The 19,484-nt window shown below is 35.5% G+C and overlaps 1 protein-coding gene across 1 annotated transcript in view; it reads right to left on the bottom strand.

Annotated features, from left to right (window-relative positions):
* TAF4B (TATA-box binding protein associated factor 4b) overlaps positions 1 to 19,484 on the bottom strand; it is a 102,627-nt gene that overhangs the window by 15,439 nt on the left and 67,704 nt on the right. Inside the window, exon 14 of the mRNA XM_040264770.1 lies at positions 8,717 to 8,827. Coding sequence (XP_040120704.1) covers positions 8,717 to 8,827 — 111 coding nt within the window. The remainder of the gene's footprint in view (positions 1 to 8,716; positions 8,828 to 19,484) is intronic.

Genomic DNA, 19,484 nt, shown 5'->3' with positions numbered 1-19,484 from the left:
TCTCTGACATTCATTTCTGAATTAGAATTCAACTGTGAAAAAAATATATTTGTCTAAAAGCAATTCTGATTCAATAAAATTTGTATTTATTACTAAGTAAAGTCTCAAAAAAGTCCCTTTTCTTCCCCTAAAATCTTCACAATTTTACAGGGCAGTAGTCTAACCAGTTTCTAGACAGAAAGAGTATACACTTATCTATGTGGCAATAATCTCTTTGCTTTGTTTAGCAAACAAACACTCTTTAAAGAGACACATACTAGGCATATAAATACTATAAGCACCATGTAGTTGATCTGACACTGTAACCACTTAATCTTAAAAGGAATACCAGCATTTTCAAGCCAATGTGTTATAAGGTCAAACAAAACCTATCTTTATTTTCAACAAAATAAATACTGTTATGATGGCTGGATCATTAGTAAGTTAGGTAAACTATTTGAAAGTATTGCTAATCGACAAATCAAGGAAGAAGTCAAAAAGGAAATCAAAGTATGCATAGAAACAAATGAAAATGAAAACACAACAACCCAAAACCTATGGGATGCAGTAAAAGCAGTGCGAAGGGGAAGGTTCATAGCAATACAAGCTTACCTCAAGAAACAAGAGAAAAATCAAATAAATAACCTAACTTTACACTTAAAGTAACTAGGAAAAGAAGAAACAAAGAACCCCAGCGTTAGCAGAAGGAAAGAAATCATAAAAATTAGAGCAGAAATAAATGAAAAAGAAACAAAGGAGACTAAAGCAAAAATTGATGAAACTGAAAACTGGTTCTTTGAGAAGATAAATAAAATACACAAACCACTAGCCATACTCATCAAGAAAAAAAGGGAGAAGAATAAAATCAACAGAATTAGAAATGAAAATGGAGAAATCACAACCGACAACACAGAAACACAAAGGATCATAAGCAACTATATGCCACTAGAACGGACAATTTGGAAGAAATGGATGAATTCTTAGAAAAGTATAACCTTCCAAAACTGAACCAGAAAGAAATAGAAAATCTTAACAGACCTAACACAAGCATGGAAATTCAAACTGTAATCAAAAATCTTTCAACAAACAAAAGCCCAGGACCAGACAGCTTCACAGGTAAATTAGACCAGAAGTTTAAAGAGCTAACACCTATCCTACTCAAACTCTTTGAGAACATTGCAGAGGAAGATAAACGCCCAAACTCATTCTATGAAGCCACCATCACTCTAATACCAAAACCAGACAAAGATGCCACAAAAAAAGAAAACTACAGGCCAATATCACTGATGAACACAGATGCAAAAATCCTCAACAAAATTTTAGCAAACAGAATCTAACAACACATTAAAAAGATCATACATCATGACCAAGTGGGCGTAATCCCAGGGATGCAAGGATTCTTCAAGATTTGCAAAGCAATCAATGTGATATATACACTATCTTAACAAATTGAAAGATAAAAACCATATGAATACTTCAATAGATGCAGAGAAAGCCTTTGACAAAATTCAACATCCATTTATGATAAAAACTCTCCAGAAAGCAGGCATAGAAGGAACATACTTCAACATAATAAAAGCCATATATGATAAATCCACAGCAAACATTACCCTCAATGGTGAAAATTTGAAAGCATTCCCCTAAAATCAGGAACAAGACAAGGGTGCCCACTCTCACCACTACTATTCAACACAGTTTTGGTAGTTTTAGCCATAGCAATCAGAGAAGAAAAAGAAATAAAAGGAATCCAGATTGGAAAAGAAGTAAAACTCTCATTGTTTGCAGATGACATGATCCTTTACATACAAAACCCTAAAGACAACACCAGAAAATTACTAGAGCTAATCAATGAATATAGTAAAGTTGCAGGATATAAAATTAATACAAAGAAATGCCTTGCATTCCTATAAACTAACAATGAGAAACCAGAAAGCAAAATTAAGGAAGCAATCCCATTCACCATTGAGATGAAAAGAATAAAATACTTAGGAATAAATCTACTGAAAGAAACAAAAGACCTATATATAGAAAACTATAGACTACTGATGAAAGAAATCAAAGATGACACAAATTGATGGAGAAATATACCATGTTCACGGATCAGAAGAATCAATTTAGTGAAAATGAGTATACTACCCAAAGCAATCTACAGATTCAATGCAATCCCTATCAAGCTCCCAACGGTATTTTTCAGAGAACTAGAACAAATAATTTCACAATTTGTATGGAAATACAAAAAACCCCGAATAGCCAAAGCAACCTTGAGAAGGTGAAGGTAAGGTGAAGTCGCTCAGTCATGTCTGACTCTTTGCGACCACATGGACTGTAACCTACTAGGCTTCTCCGTCCATGGGATTCTCCAGGCAAGAATTCTGGAGTGGATTGCCATTTCAATGGAAGTAGAGGAATTAGCCTGCCTGACTTCAGGCTCTACTACAAAGCTATGATCATCAAGACAGTATGGTTCTGGCACAAAGAAAGAAATACAAATCAATGGAACAAAACAGAAAGCCCAGAGATAAATCCACGCACCTATGGACACCTTAACTTTGACAAAGGAGGCAAGAATATACAATGGAGAAAAGACAATCTCTTTAGCAAGTGGTGCTGGGAAAACTGGTCAATCACCTGTAAAAGAATGAAACTAGAACACTTTCTAACACCATACACAAAAATAAACTCAAAATAGATTAAAGATCGAAACCTAAGACCAGAAACTATAAAACTCCTAGAGGAAAACATAGGCAAAACACTTTCTGACATAAATTACAGCAAGTACCTCTATGACCCACCTCCCAGAGTAATGGAAATAAAAGCAAAAATAAACAAATGGGACCGAATTAAACCTAAAAGCTTTTGCACAACAAAGGAAACTATAAGCAAGGCGAAAAGACAGCCTTCAGAATGGGAGAAAATAATAGCAAATGAAGCAACTGACAAATAATTAATCTCAAAAATATATGAGCAGCTCGTTCAGCTCAATACCAGAAAAATAAACGACTCAGTCAAAAAATGGGCCAAAGAACTAAACAGACATTTCTTCAAAGAAGATATACAGATGGCTAACAAACATATGAAAAGCTACTCAACATCACTCATTATCAGAGAAATGCAAATCAAAACCATAATGAGGAACCATCTCATGCTGGTCAGAACAGCTGCTATCAAAAGTCTACAAACAATAAATGCTGGAGAGGGTGTGGAGAGAAGGGAACCCTCTTATACTGTTGGTGGGAATGCAAACTAGTACAGCCACTACGGAGAACAGTGTGGAGATTCCTTAAAAAACTGGAAATAGAACTGCCATACAACCCAGCAATCCCACTGCTGGGCATACACACCAAGGAAACCAGAATTGAAAGAGACACGTGTACCCCAATGTTCATCACAGCACTGTTTATAATAGCTAGGACATGGAAGCAACCTAGATGTTCATTAGCAGACGAATGGATAAGAAAGCTGTGGTATATATACACAATGGAATATTAGTCAGCTATTAAAAAGAAAGCATTTGAATCAGTTCTAATGAGGTAGATGAAACTGGAGCCTATTAAACAGAGTGAAGTAGTCAGCAAGAAAAACACCAATACAGAATATTGACACCTATATATGGAATTTAGAAAGATGACAATGATGACCCTATACATGGGACAGCAAAAGAGACAGTGATATAAAGAACAGACTTTTGGACTCTGTTTGGAGAAAGCAAGGGTGAGATGATTTGAGAGAATAGCACTGAAACATTTATATTACCATATGTGAAATAGATGATCAGTCCAAGTTTGATGCATGAAACAGGGCACTCAAAGCCGGTGCACTGGAACAACCCAGAGTGATGGGATGGGGAGGGAGGTGGAAGGGGGGTTTGGGATGGGGGACACATGTACACCCATGGCTGCTTCATGTCAATGTATGGCAAAAACCACCACAATACTGTAAAGTAATTAGCCTCCAATTAATATAAATAAATATTTTTTTTTAAGTATTGCTAATCCAAAAAAGAGATTCTTTCTAATCCAAGGACCTAAAATTAATGGAGGAAGTAAAGTTATTCATGACTTAACATTCCAAAGACATCACCTAAGCAATATACATACAAAACACACACATGCAAACATTCTAAATCTTTAAGTAGGTTCTAGATTACTGCATAGGTATCCATACAATCTATATTAATCTAAGAACTAATTTCATACACTTATATTCTTATATATAACTTCAATGCACAGAAGTAAATTAAGGAGAAATTAAATACTCCAAAGTAGCAAATTTTAACAGTTCCCCTCCCTTAGACACAACAGGCTTATGGAATAGTTGGTTCTAAATGATAATTGGTACTTGTTGCTTTTTGCCAGAGTAACACCTGGAGACAGTGGCTGATGCTGTTCAACTCTAGCAAGACTTCTGAGAATATTAAATGTAAATCTACATAGAGGATAGTTATATAAATTGTACAATTAGAAAGATTTTTTGAAGGATAAGAGGGAGTTTGCATAACAGAAAAAAATTCTAAAGGAAGAAGGTCTAAAACAAATTTCTCCAAATTTATTTTTGTTCATTTGTTATTAGCAAAAATGATAAGCTATGAATGCTGAATGTTCTAAGTTTAATTCTCTGAAATTTATAGTTTTAAAAATTGCCACCACCTTATGCAGTGTTCCAAACTGAAAGCTCTCCTCTTTGGTACTAGAAAAACCTGCATTTGAACCAAGGATTTACTCCTCAAAGAGCAAGACTCCACCTCACTCCCCTCTGGGATTTTATGCTTATTCCAGCAAATTCAGACCAAACAGGTAACATTTCAGGTTTCCATCTATAAAGAAAGAGGCAGACAATAAGTAGACCCTCAATTTTTAGGTACAGAATAATAAAAATATAAATGGTTTAAAATATCAATTTTGTGTTATTTGTGAGAATAAAAAATTCAAATTGTTAAAGGGTTTTTAACAATCCTGATTCATGCAATTTAAGTGACTGGAGGGGCAAATCAATCAGCAATTTATGTAAACACTGAAAGAGCATATAGGAGGGTTCTCCCCAGTTTCCCATTTTTCAAAGAAAATTGCCTTTAAAGTTAAAACACCATGAATACAAATCAACACAAAAAAAGAGGTTTACAGCTAATTTCAAAATAAAGATTGTACTAAAATGTCACCAGCTCATTAAAGAAATGGACATTTTCAATTCAGGTTGGATTACTTAAAGTACTGGCTGTTTATAGTTCAGAAAAAGTCTGACAATGATCTAAGTTAAAATACAGGAATAAAGGGGGAAATATATATGCCTAAATTCTCAAAACTGAAGAAGCACCAAGCAAACAAATACTTCAATATATTTATAGCCAAGTTAGAACATATATCTGTTCTGAAATTTAAAAATTAAATTAAAAATTTAAATTTAATTTAAATTTCCATTAAATAAAAATTAAATAAATTTCCATTTTAATACTGATATAAATTGATTTTTTAAAAAATCACCATTTTGAATATCAATAGTACATTTTATTTCTGCCCCCTGTAACCTACAGACTTTCTCAGATTCAAACATACAATAAATGAAAAGTAGTTTATAATCTTTGATTATTAGAAACCAGGGAACCTTTAAAGTTTCTGAGACTTGTGACAAACTCAAATGACACATAAAAATGAAGCTTTGAAAAAATTAATCAAAAAGTAGGGCAGGAACTTAGACATTCCTGTATCTTTCTCAAAGGAGTTATAATATTATAAAGAATAACTATGTGGATGAAGAAATTTACAAATAACTGTTCCTGCCAAAAAGAAAAAAGTATGCTAACAAGGCCATATTTATAGGAATGTGCTTAATGATGAAATAGCATGCCCCACTTTTAATAAAATATTTACACACATTTATATACAAATAGATCAATAATAAAGGACAGTGGGTCATCCTGTGGTAGAGAAGTAGGAACATAAAAATTTCTACTGGACTAGTTTTACCATATTTTAAAAATATACTAGTATTTGGAACCTTGAGGTCACAAAAAGACAAATACTGTATGATTCATTCCACTTACATGAGGAATCTAAGTAGTCAAATTCACAGAATCAAAGCAGAGTATTGCTTACCAGGGTCTGGGAAAGGGGAAGATGGGGAGTTGTTTAATGGGTATTGAGTTTCAGTTTTGCGAGATGAAAAAGTTCTGGGGGTGTGGGGCCCAGCAACGTGAATATGCTTAACATCACCAATCTGTGCACTTAAAAATGGTTGAGATGGTTAAGAAAAAAGATTCGGCAGCAATACATAAATAATCATAAACAGATATAAATAATCTATAAACAGTAGACTGGTCCCATGCACTTATATGCAGCTACTAGTCACATATGCCTATTAAAATTTACATTAACTTTTTAAAGTTAATATTTCATTTCCTCAATCACAGTAGCCACAGCCCAACTGCTAAACAGCTGTTAGGTAGCTGTTGAGGGCAGCTCAGATTCCGTAAGTGTTCATCACAGGAAGTTCTATTAGATAGCACTGGGTCAGACTCAAATACATACGGGAATTTGTATTTGACACAAAACTGTCTGTGATAAAGGTGGCACAACAAACTGGTGGGGAAAGAATTATTGAGGAAGCAGTTGGGACAGTCTGCTCGTCTGGACAATGAGGAGGGAGAAAGGGAGTAAAGCTAACAGCAGATCTCACCTATTATTCTGAGCAAATTCTGAATGAGTCAGAGATTTATACTTTAAAGCTGAAATGATAAAGAGGACTAACTTGTAAGTCTAATTATTAAGAAAGGGCTTTCCAAACACAATGGAATTCGAGAAGGACAAAAGAAAATGACCGATTTTTTTTTTAATTTAACAAAATACAAACTTTCATATAAATAAAGCCCAGACAAACTGAAAGAAAAGTGAAGAGGGGTGTGGAGTGTTCCATTTAAAAAAATCTATTAAAAAATATAAGAGGGGGGTAGAAAATAAATTGAAAGGGTCAATATACCCATGAAAAAACTGCTCAGTTTCACTTGGAATTTAAACACTATTAAAAATTGCACTTCCAATCATCGGATGGAAAAGACAATCCCCAGGGTTAATGACTGTGTGGAAAAACAGGCATGAATGGATGCAAAACCTCATACACATCATTCAGGGGGCAATTTAAAAATATTTCTCAAAAATGAAAAGCAACAAATAATTTATGAGTAAAATGATATTGAATCTAGGATTGTGTTGAAAATAACCAGAGGAATAAAAAACTTACCTTCTTGGTGCAGATATAAATAAAACAAAATTTGGCATAAAATGATAGTAGTTGCATGGGGATGGTAAGTATGTAGGGGATTCACTATACTACTCTATCTTTGAATACGTCTGAAGTTTTCCAAAGTTGTTCCTTTCATGCACTCTTTAACCCAGGAATTTCATTTTTAGGAATTCAGCTTATAGATACACTGAACAAGCACAACAGTGGAAGTACAAGGACACTCTCTGAGGTAATAGAAGCATCCAGAAACAACATAAATTTCCATTAGAGAATTGGCTGAATAAATTGTTTATCTAAACATGGTGATATAACATACCTTTAAAAAATATGGAGGTAAATTATATGAGAGAGATTATGGAAAAGGGGAAAAGTATCAAGAGCAGAACAATAGATACAATTTAATTGCATTTGGTAAAAACAAAATCAAATGTGAATCTGTGAAGGCACATGAGATACACGTCCATATGCACAATAAATTCTGTAAGGATATGTGAGAATCTGAAAGGTGGGTACATCTGGTTGGGCAGGGGATAAGGGACTAGAAATCTGGGAGGAGGAAACTCTTTCAAACATTTTTATACTATGAATTTTTTTGCATGTGAATGTATTATTCCATTACCTTTTTATTAATAAAAAGAACTAGACTTTTAAAATCTTTCCTCTATAGAGATGACTATCATTCATCAGGAACTGTTAATGTTTTGGGTCAGCTGGGAAGAGCTTGTCCCAGATCACATTTAAGTTTTATAGAGCAGAACAGAGGAGCCACAGTTTCTCTATTACTGACCCAACTCAGGGCTCTTTCTCACTCTTGTATCTTAGCCCCAATGACCAATCTGAAAATCTACCATTATAGATTAATTAATCTAGAATAATTGCTCTAATTATTGTAAGTAAGATCCTTCCTTGGTGTTAATCAAACAATTAATGATATTTATTGAATATATATTAATATGTACCTGGTCCTGTGGAAGATTCAAAGGAAAAGGATTACAGTCTTGCTCAAGAAGTTCATAATCTCTCATAATAAACCAAAGAGAAAATACTCATGTGAGGAGCAGAGAATGGTTAATGCCATGCAAACACATTACATGCAGGGAAAAAGAGAAGTTAGTGTGGGTATGCAGAATCAGGGTCATGGTAGAAAAGAGGGCAGACTTGATCTTAACAGATGAGCTGGATTTAGACACCCAGAGAGGAGAAAATTATACAAAACTGCCTGGAAGAATGTACAGGAAAAAACCGAGATAGTGAAACTCAGTATGACCAGTGGCGGGGGACGGGAAGAAGTATAAAACAAGTAGTAATTTGGAGGAAAGTTCAAGGTGATACATACTTTTAAGAACAAGCAAAAATTAAGATTTTATAAAATAGGCAAAGGAGAGCTTTAACAAGCATTTGGCAGCAACAGTGTGCACGGTAGAGTAAATTATCTGCATTCTTTGCTTCCTTTAGGCCTGCTTTTTTGACACGACAAATAAAAGGACAAACATTGTTTCCATACCTCACTTCCAGACCCGGACTCTAGTGGTCTCTTCTTCCTTGGTCCAATAGCTGCAAGAGCTGTGAGATTAGCATCTCTCTGCTGTATCTGTGCGAGCTCCAACTGTTGTAACTGGAAGACAGAATTAAAAAAAAAAAAAAATCGGTGTTTACACACAGCCATGCTCAGGGACGGGGGAGCCTGTTGGGCTGCCGTCTATGGGGTCGCGCGGAGTCGGACACGACTGAAGCGACTTGGCAGCAGCAGCAGCATGCTCAGTGAGGGGAAAGAAACTGACCACTAAGCCCACTTCTCTGTTCTTTCCCAAATACGTGGCAGTGCAAAATAAATATCAGATCAAAATAAATAACAGATTTCCCTAACAGCCAAGTGTATATCATATTCTGATTCCTTTCCTCTGATAAACTCCTTAGTCCTGAATCTCTAAACAGAAGAGGCAGAATTTAGGTAAGGAAGAAGTATAGAATAGAACAGAAGAAAGACATCTTAGAGCGTAATCTCTCCTTAAGTTTAAGCACAGATAAGAAATGCGTATAGAGCAAGTTAAACCGTAAATTGGACTGAAAGTGGCCAAACTACAGTCAAACTTTTCAGATTAAAAGTGAATTACAGTTGACCCTTGAACAATGAATGTGGAGTTAGAGGTGCTGACTACCTATGCAGTAGAAAATTTACATATAACTTACAGTTGGCGTTCCATATACCTTATAACTAACATATAACTAAATTAAGGAATCTGCGTGCAAGCAGGAGACGGGGTTCTAACTCTGGGTCAGGAAGACACCCTGGAGAAGGGAATGGCTCCCCACTCCAGTATTCTTGCCTGGAGAATTCCATGGACAGAGGAGTCTGGCAGGATACAGGCTATGGGGTCGCAAAGAATTGGACATGACTGAGCAACTAATACACAACACATAATTAAATTTACATACAACTTATAGAGGTTTCTGCATATCTACGTGTCCATTAACTCAATGAACTGCAAGTCATGTAGTTCTAGGTAGTCAGTGAAAAAAATATACATTTAAGCACAGTTCAAATCTGTGTTGTTCAAAGGTCAACTGTACTTAAAAACGGTTTTATGTATTATAGGAAATAGTTTGTAAATATACGATTTACAAAGCACTTCCTTAAAATTAATTCATTTAACCCTTACAATCACACTGAAAGGTATATATTGTTATAACAACATGAAAAATATACATGTACTTTTTTTTAAACTAAAGGAGACAGTGAGGCTTTAAAGAGGTTGGGAAAACATCATAAAGGTCACACAAATAATAAGTGATTAAAAACAGAACTCAGAGCCATAAAAACTGTTTCAATATATCACATTTTTTATGGATTTACTCTATATATATCTTCACGTGAAAAATTGAAAGTGAGTCAGTACTGTTTTGATGTACTGCTATCACTATGGTTAAACCAGAATGATGAAATCTACAAGGTATAATTTTTTGATATTTGGGCACTAAGCTGTACCTATCAAAGATGTCCTATTAAGGTAAATAACTTTAATATACTAAAATTGAGAATTAAATGCATGAAACACTGCATCATTTCACCAAGGCAAGTGTTAAACGGTATTCTTTTTTTAAAAAAAAAAAGGTGAAGAAGTCAAAATAAAATATCACTACACAGATCCTTGGGCTTTTCCAGAAGAGAAATAATGTTCAATTCCTACCAAAAATCTTGTTACTGTGGAGAAAAAGGGAGAAAGAACTAGGTAGTGATTGCTAGATAAATATTCAAACAAGATCAGACTCCAAGATAGTCAACTGAAGTAACCTACTGAGGAACCATAAATATATCCTGAGAATATTCTTCTAAAAGAGAACTAACCAAATTTTTAACACTAAAAAAAAAAAAATAAGACCACATGAAAGCAGGAAAAGTTTGGGATGAAGTAGGCCATCTCAGAGAAAGCACTTCAGATTACTTTATAATATCAAAGGAAAGACAAAGAATAAGCCAGGAAGCTATAGGTAACTGAGTCTAACAAAGCACAAAAGTTTGACTTAACTGAAGAAAGTGAACTAGGAACCACTTCCCTTTTACTCCACAAATTACAGGGCAGAAATCCGTCCTTTAAACTATGTATATACGTATATATAAACTGTTAGAAAACTATTTTGGGGAGTTGTAAACTATCTTTTGTTGAGGCTGGTCTTTTAAATAAAATATACAGTTTTAGAGTCTGAGGCTGTCGCAATATAAAACTTCAGGGTGACAAAATACAATTTTAGCGAATCTACCCTGCAGCACAAATCAAACAACCAGCTATATTTTAAAGTCTTTCCCTGTAGAGAAATGGTATCTGCAAGACAGTGACATCAGTTTTAAAATTGACCCCTGTCATCATATTCCTCTCCCTATAAAGTAAAATATTTTCTCTCTGCAAATTATACTTTGGTTTTCAGAAATCTCACACACAATGTTTTAGAAAATTTTGCAAAACTCTTTAACAAAAATAGAAACTGACCATAGTTTGGTGGGTCCTGTATTTACAATAAACTTTCTTAAACTCAATATATCGTGGCCAGCACAATACACTGTGGATGAAGACATGTAAACTTTCTGTGTGATAAAAGCAGTCACTGAATTAGAGGTTTCCTAGTGGAAACAAGACTGCAAGTGACATGATTATTTACACAGAAAATTTCAAGGTAGTTATAAAAAACAAAATTAAAGAACTTCCTAGGACTAATAATGACTTTAAGCAAGGCTATAAGATGCAAGTCAATACACACAATAATCACATTTCTAAATACCATTAAGGTAAAGTCAGAAACTTAAATTTTTAAAAATGCCACTTAAAATAACTTTTCCCCGAATGAAATAAGTGTAAATCTAATACATACAGATACTTGTATGCTGTAAACCACAAGATGCAGATGAAAGAAATAAAAGAAAAAAACAGATAAATGGAGAGATACAGTGTGTTCATGGACTGTAAGATTTAACAATCCATGGATTGTAAGAAACAGTAAAGGTTCAATTCTCTCCAAACTGACCTTCAGACAACATAATTCCAATAAAAATTTTTTTTGTCAATATATATAAGTTGATAGTAAAATTTATATGGAAAGTGAAACCAGAAGCTAAATCAATTTTTAGGGGGGAAAAAAGGGAACAAAATTGGAAGAATTACACCATGCAATTTTAAGAATTACTTATATAAGGCTATAGTAACCAAAATAATGTGGCATTGACAAAGGAATGGGCACAGATTAATGAGACAGGATAGGGAATGGAGAAACAGGTTCACATAAACATGGCCAGTTTATTTTTGACTAAGGTGAAAAACAACTCAATTGAGAAAGCAGTTATTTCAACAAAATGAGCAACTGACCATTCATAGGCAAAAAAAAAAAAAAAAAAAGAATCTTGAACCTCACACACTATACAAAAATTAACCTCAAAATGTTAAGCTCTAAATTTTTAACAAAAAGCAGAAGGAAATGCTTTCATGACTTATGGCCCAGCAAAGAATTTGCGGCCATTGACAGCCAAAGCAGGTCTATTTTTTTTTTTTTTAACATATTTGACTTCATAAAAATTAAAAACTTTTGCTTTGTAAAAGACAGTTAATAGAATGAAAGGACACACTATTTTTCTCTTCAATCTATATGCTTTTTCTTTTTTTGCCTTATTATACTAGCAATATAATGTTTCCTAATCTTTAGAAGATAGCATTCAGACGTTTGATCATTAAGAATGGCATTAGTGGGAGGGTTTTAACAGAGGTCCTATATCAGACTGAGGAAGTCCCTTCTATTTCTAAATTGCTTAGAGTTTTATTAATAATGCATGGTGAAATCTGCAAACATAGATCTGCCTCAGTTGATATGGTCACATGGTTTTTCATTCTTAGACAATTACTATGTTCAGTTCAGTTGCTCAGTCATGTCCGACTCTTTGCGACCCCATGAACTGCAGCATGCCAGGCCTCCTTGTCCATCACCAACTCCCAGAGTCCACCCAAACCCATGTTCATCGAGTTGGTGATGCCATCCAACCATCTCATTCTCTGTTGTCCCCTTCTCCTCCTGCCCTCAATCTTTCCCAGCATCAGGGTCTTTTCCAATGAGTCAACTCTTCGCATGAGGTGGCCAAACTATTGGAATTGCAGCTTCAACATCAGTTCTTCCAATGAACACCCAGGACTGATCTCCTTTAGAATGGACTGGTTGGATCTCCTTGCAGTCCAAGGGACTCTCAAGAGTCTTCTCCAACACCTCAGTTCAAAAGCATCAATTCTTTGGCGCTCAGCTTTCTTCACAGTCCAACTCTCACATCCATACATGACCACAGGAAAAACCATAGCCTTGACTAGATGGACCTTTGTTGGCAAAGTAAGGTCTCTGCTTTTTAATATGCTGTCTAGGTTGGTCATAACTTTTCTGCCAAGGAGTAAGCGTCTTTTAATTTCATGGCTGCAATCACCATCTGTAGTGATTTTGGAGCCCAGAAAAATAAAGTCTGACACTCTTTCCACTGTTTCCTCATCTATTTCCTATGAAGTGATGGGACCAGATGCCATGATCTTCATTTTCTGAATGTTGAGCTTTAAGCCAACTTTTTCACTCTCATCTTTCACTTTCATCAAGAAGCTGTTTAGTTCTTCTTCACTTTCTGCCATAAGGGTAGTGTCATCTGCATATCTGAGGTTATTGATATTTCTCCCAGCAATCTTGATCTAGCTTGTGCTTCCTCCAGACCAGCGTTTCTCATGATGTACTCTGCATTTAAGTTAAATAAGCAAGGTGACAATATATAGCCTTGATGTACTCCTTTTCCTATTTGGAACCAGTCTGTTGTTCCATGTCCAGTTCTAACTGTTGCTTCCTGACCTGCATACAGGTTTCTCAAGAGGCAGGTCAGGTGGTCTGGTATTCCCATCTCTTTCAGAATTTTCCACAGTTTATTGTGATCCACACAGTCAAAGCCTTTGGCATACTAATTTTTGAATACTGAACCAGCTTTGCCTTCCTGGGATAACTCTTCTTGGTTAAGATATATTATTTTTAGGTATCACTGGATTTGACTTGCTAATATTTTGGTGAAGATGTTTACACTTATGTTCATGAGGCATACTGATCTATACTCTTGGCTGGTATGCAGATTAGGTCAGGGTCACATATGACAAGCGTGTAGCTCGAGTGGGAACAAGAAATAAACAGAAGAATATGGGGTTGCTTTCCTGAGCTCCTCCCTTTCTACCTCTTCTTCCCAGTAATTCTTGGTTCCTTGGGGCTCACTCCTCTTTTTGTCTCTCTGGCTATAAGGCTGGGGCTTTAGTTACTCCTCTTGGCCATGTAGTTCTGTGACTGTGTCCATGTCTAGGATCAAGCAGCAAGCATGAAAACTGAAACTGAATTAGAATTAGAGGAGCTATCTTGCTAGTTAGCCTTTATAATTCAACCTCACTCTTCAGGAAAATAGTATATTCCACATAATCTCAACTGGAGACTTCCCCCCTTACACTCAAACACAGTTCTTTATATATTGTTGAAAAGAAATATAATGTACTATATTGATATGGACTTACAGAACTTTTTTCCCAGTTCTTATATTCTTTTTTTATTCTCAACTTCTGGAAGGAAACCACTCCCACAACACACACATACAAAATTGGTATGTTCGTTTTTGGAAACAGACATATCCATGGTCAATCTAAGGCTTATATTTAAAAGCCTGATGGCATCTTTCTTAAAGGTCTCCATAGCTAATGTTTTTAAGCTACTGGTTTTCCCTCTAATACCTCACCTTTCCCTAAATTATGACAGTTCTGTAATACCAGCAGAGTATGTATTGTTATACTCATTTTAAATACAAGAAAATGGGTAAGTTCAAAGAGGTCAAGTGATTTTCCCACAGTGAAATCGAGACAGTGGTAGACTGAATCTAGCATCCAAGACTCCTGACTCCTACCTCAATGCTCCCTCCGCTATAATACACACATTTTCCCACAAAAGGAAAACATGTCTCTCAAGACACACAGATCCCAAATGCAAAATTAAAGATGTATACTCCCTTCTGAAGAAGCTCTAAATAAAAAATATCTTTTTTTTACGTACACCAATCCAGAGATACCACCAATAATGGTCTCTTGTGAAAATATCCATTAAAAAACCTACTGTAGCTTTCCTGTGTCCAAAAAGAACTAAGTGAATGGTAACTGGATGGGGACTGAACGATGCCAATTCAAGATGCCAACTCTCAGATTCCCCAAATCATAGTATTTACTTTAACCTTCTGTAACTACATAGTCAATGGAAAAAGAAAAGTGATAGATTTTAAAGGTCACCTTCTTTCTCCTCCTGGACCAAGGATTATAAGTGTGGTCTCCAGAGCAGCAGCAGCAATTGCAAAATCAGTGGAAATTGGTCAGAAATGTGAATTCTCAGGCCTCACCCAGGCCTGCTGTATCATAGGTGCCTGGGACCCAGCAATCTGTGTTTTAACGAGTCCTCCAGATAATTCTTACGTACACCTAAGTTTGAGAACCACTTAGACTACCAATGCTTTGAAACATGGCAATTCTGTTTCTCTACTATGTATATAAGTTCTCTATAACTTGTCATTTTAAGAACACCTTCTCCATACTGCATTAATTTGATTGCTAGAATGTACTTTTTTTAAAATTAATTAATTAATATTTTATTTTACAATTCTGTATTGGTTTTGCCATACATTGACATGAATCCATCACGGGTGTACATGTGTTCCCAAACATGAACCCCCCTCCGACCCCCCTCCCCACAACATCTCTCTGGGTCATCCCCGTGTACCAGCCCCAAGCGTGCCGTATCCTGCTTCGGACATGGACGGGCAATTTGATTCTTACATGATATTATACATGTTTCAATGCCTTTCTCCCAAATCATCTCACCCTCTCCCTCTGAGTCCAAAAGTCTGCTATACACATCTGTGTCTTTTTTGCTGTCCTGCATACAGGGTCATCATTGCCATCTTTCTAAATTCCATATATATGTGTTAGTATACTGTATTGGTGTTTTTCTTTCTGGCTTACTTCACTCTGTATAATCGGCTCCAGTTTCATCCATCTCATCAGAACTGATTCAAATGTATTCTTTTTAACGGCTGAGTAATACTCCATTGTGTATATGTACCACAGCTTTCTTATCCATTCATCTGCTGATGGACATCTAGGTTGTTTCCATGTCCTGGCTATTATAAACAGTGCTGTGATGAACACTGGGGTACATGTGTCTCTTTCAATTCTGGTTTCCTCAGTGTGTATGCCCAGCAGTGGGATTGCTGGGTCATAAGGCAGTTCTATTTGCAATTTTTTAAGGAATCTCCACACTGTTCTCCATAGTGGCTGTACTAGTTTGCATTCCCACCAACAGTGTAGGAGGGTTCCCTTCTCTCCACACCCTCTCCAGCATGTATTGCTTGCAGATTTTTGGATCGCAGACATTCTGACTGGTGTGAAGTGGTACCTCATTGTGGTTTTGATTTGCATTTCTCTAATAATGAGTGATGTTGAGCATCTTTTCATGTGTTTGTTAGCCATCCATATGTCTTCTTTGGAGAAATGTCTATTTAGTTCTTTGGCCCATTTTTTGATTGAGTCGTTTATTTTTCTGGAATTGAGTGGCAGGAGTTGCTTGTATATTTTTGAGATTAGTTGTTTGTCAGTTGCTTCATTTGCTATTATTTTCTCCCATTCGGAAGGCTGTCTTTTCACTTTACTTATATTTTCCTTTGTTGTGCAGAAGAGTGTACTTTTAATGACAAATTTCATTTTGCCCTGTTCAGCATTGCATGAATTTTTACTCCTGTACAACTAGCATAAAGTTTAAACACAAGTTGCTAAAATTTAACAGTTAGCCTTTACCATCACATTTCATTGACTCCATATCTTTTAAAATTTCATTATAAAAAAGTCCCTTACCCTTCTTGTATCTAAATAATATATTTTCTAATCAGTAATGAGTCTTATGAGTCACTATTCTATTTATTATACAATAATGTTTTATGGAGAATTGTATTTCTTACAGTTCTTATATCCTATACAAACAAAAATCCCAAGTACTTCAGGGTACTGTTACGCATTTTAATCATTTAATACTTATTTTTGTAGTTTCTAGAGGTAGTACTGTGAAACTAATGTGCCAGTAGCTACATGTCTTGCATTCCTTTTTCTTTCTTCTATTGTCTGATAACAAATGAAAATGGGAATGCTAGGAATTGTTATAAAGAAAATGAGTTCTTTGTCTCACTCTGCACAGATGTACTGAATTCACATTCCCACAAGAGAAAGAAGATATTTAAAAGGAAATAAGGGTCACAATATATATAACAAATGTTTAAGGAGTCAGGGTGTTTGAACTCCAAGGTCAGATGGCATGTTCCATAGAATTCTGGATGATATGGTAAGAAAGGAAAACACTGAAGGCTAGATGGTAATCTAGGACACACAGCACACATTTCAGACAAGTCTGCAGATGCACTGAACAAAAATGCCCCTGCTTGTTTGAAGTCACAATCTGGCAATTAGTAATCTATTTAAAACCTTTCACAAATGGACAGTGAAATGGAAGAATGTCAGTACTTACATTTTAGTAAAAGTATCTAAGGGAATAAAAAAGCCATCACAATTTAAAAGTGACCATATTTAAAATATAAAGTTGCAGTAAAGACAGAGGACATGTATAATGATGTTTTTCTAGGAAAAAATAGAAGACAGGAAAAAGATGGCCCCAAAGTTGGAATCAGAATTCAAGAGGGAAGGGATATAGGGATATATGTATTCTTATGGCTGATTTGCGTCGTTGTATGGCAGACACCCACACAACACTGTAAAGCAACTATCCTCCAATAAAAATAAATTTAAAAAAAGTTTGATATCCACAGACATTTTAGCCAGACAACAAGGTTTTCAGATAGGCAGATAACCTGTCAGGGCAATAAGAACAGAATGTATCAGGAGCTACTTCACTGGATTGAGATTAAGCTGAAGGCAAACCCAAAGGCAGCCTACTTTATTTTTATTTGGCTGTACTGGATCTTACTTGGGGCATATGAGATCTAGTTTCCCCAACCAGGGATTGATCCCAGGCCCCTGGCAATGGGAGCGCAGGGTCTTTGCTACTGGACCACCAGGGAAGTACCCAGTTTACTTTTTTTTAATGTGCTGAATGAGAATGATAAAATTGGAAGAAGTCAACAGGAAGGAGGAAAAGAAATTAGACACCTTTATAAAAACCTGCTCAAATGAACACAGTTTGTCAAGAAGGAATGCATAGATTCTAAAACAGTATTAGAGACAAGAAAACCAAGGGGAGAAATGACCAAGATCACAAGTCTAGCCCTTAACAACTAAAAGCAATCATGAAGTATAAGCCTATGTACAAAGGGGACTCAAGCTGTGATTTAATATTTATATGACAGACATCATTGCTGAAACATTTCTCAGGATCAATAAAGCCTACAGCTTCTTTAAATAGTTCTTTGGAATTCTACATTTGTAAGATACGGTCATTAATCTATTTCCTGTGCCCAGCTTGGGAGGTAGGTAATTACCTGGAAAAGGAGAGCAAAGCAGTTTTAACTGAGAAACTGGAAGGCATCTGTACTAATTTTCGTGACTGGACAGTGAAAACTTCCTAAACAGCCAAATACCAAAACATTACAAACCAAAGCTTTATAGTTGATACCAGTGTGATAACAATTAGCATATTCCAAATGATAACCTTACAAATTACCATATAACAATTCAACTCTATAAGACAGGGTCAATGATTATTGCAACCAAACAAAATATGGTGTTTTTCTATATTTAAAATGGATAAACAACAAGGACCTAGTGAAGAGCACATGGAACTTTGTTATGTGGCAGCCTGGATGCAAGGGGAGTTGGGGGAAAATGGATACATGTTTATGTATAGCTGAGTCCCTCTGCTGTCCACTGAAACTATCACAACATTGTTAACTGGTTATATCACCAATACAAAATAAAAGTTTTTTCTTAAAAAAATATGGTATATTTGATTCTAAACTAGAGGCCCTAAGAATATTAGTTATCAAGAGCTCTAGGGGGCAAAGGGATGACAAAAATGACAATATTTTACTTTTATTAAACATTTGCAATGAATACAGGGTGGCCCTGTTCTTGGAACTAGGCCAATGTATTTGATTCTTTTTTTAATCAAAGAGGATTTAGAATAGGAAGCAACCAGAAAACTTTCCAAATATTTTGGAAAGAAAATATATGGTCTTTTAAATCTTGCTAGGAAAAACAAATAAATGGAGCTGCAAAAAGAGTGGGGAGAAAAAAGAACAGGTTTGCCACCACCTGCTCTCATGGAGAACTTTTTTCCCCTTCATATTTGCTCTTAGACTTTTTTTTGAAAAATCCTATCCAATTATTCATCCCTCAGGGAATTTAAAACACACACACACACACAAAATTAAAAGAAAAACCAACCAACCAATCAAAACCATTCCATATAAACCTGAAGGAAAATTTAATCTAATCATCCAGATGTTTGAAGGTTTATGAAGGAAGAACAGACAGGATAAGGCCTTTAATGATAGAAGGGTAAGATTTCTGATACATATTTTCCAAAAGTGGCTGGAATTGGAAGCAAGATAAGCATCTAATCAGTCCTAATGAAAACAAAGAGGACCACTCATGATTCAAAGCAACCACAGAGTGCCCATCCCCACACAATCCACCATCAAGCCAGGCTTGCTGAAAGGGTATAGGTATAGTTCTTGTGGTTCCTTTTTTCAG

Source organism: Oryx dammah, unplaced genomic scaffold (genome assembly GCF_014754425.2).
Source record: "Oryx dammah isolate SB20612 unplaced genomic scaffold, SCBI_Odam_1.1 HiC_scaffold_22, whole genome shotgun sequence".
Classification (NCBI taxonomy): domain Eukaryota; kingdom Metazoa; phylum Chordata; class Mammalia; order Artiodactyla; family Bovidae; genus Oryx; species Oryx dammah.
This window is presented reverse-complemented; position numbering and strand designations above follow the sequence as displayed.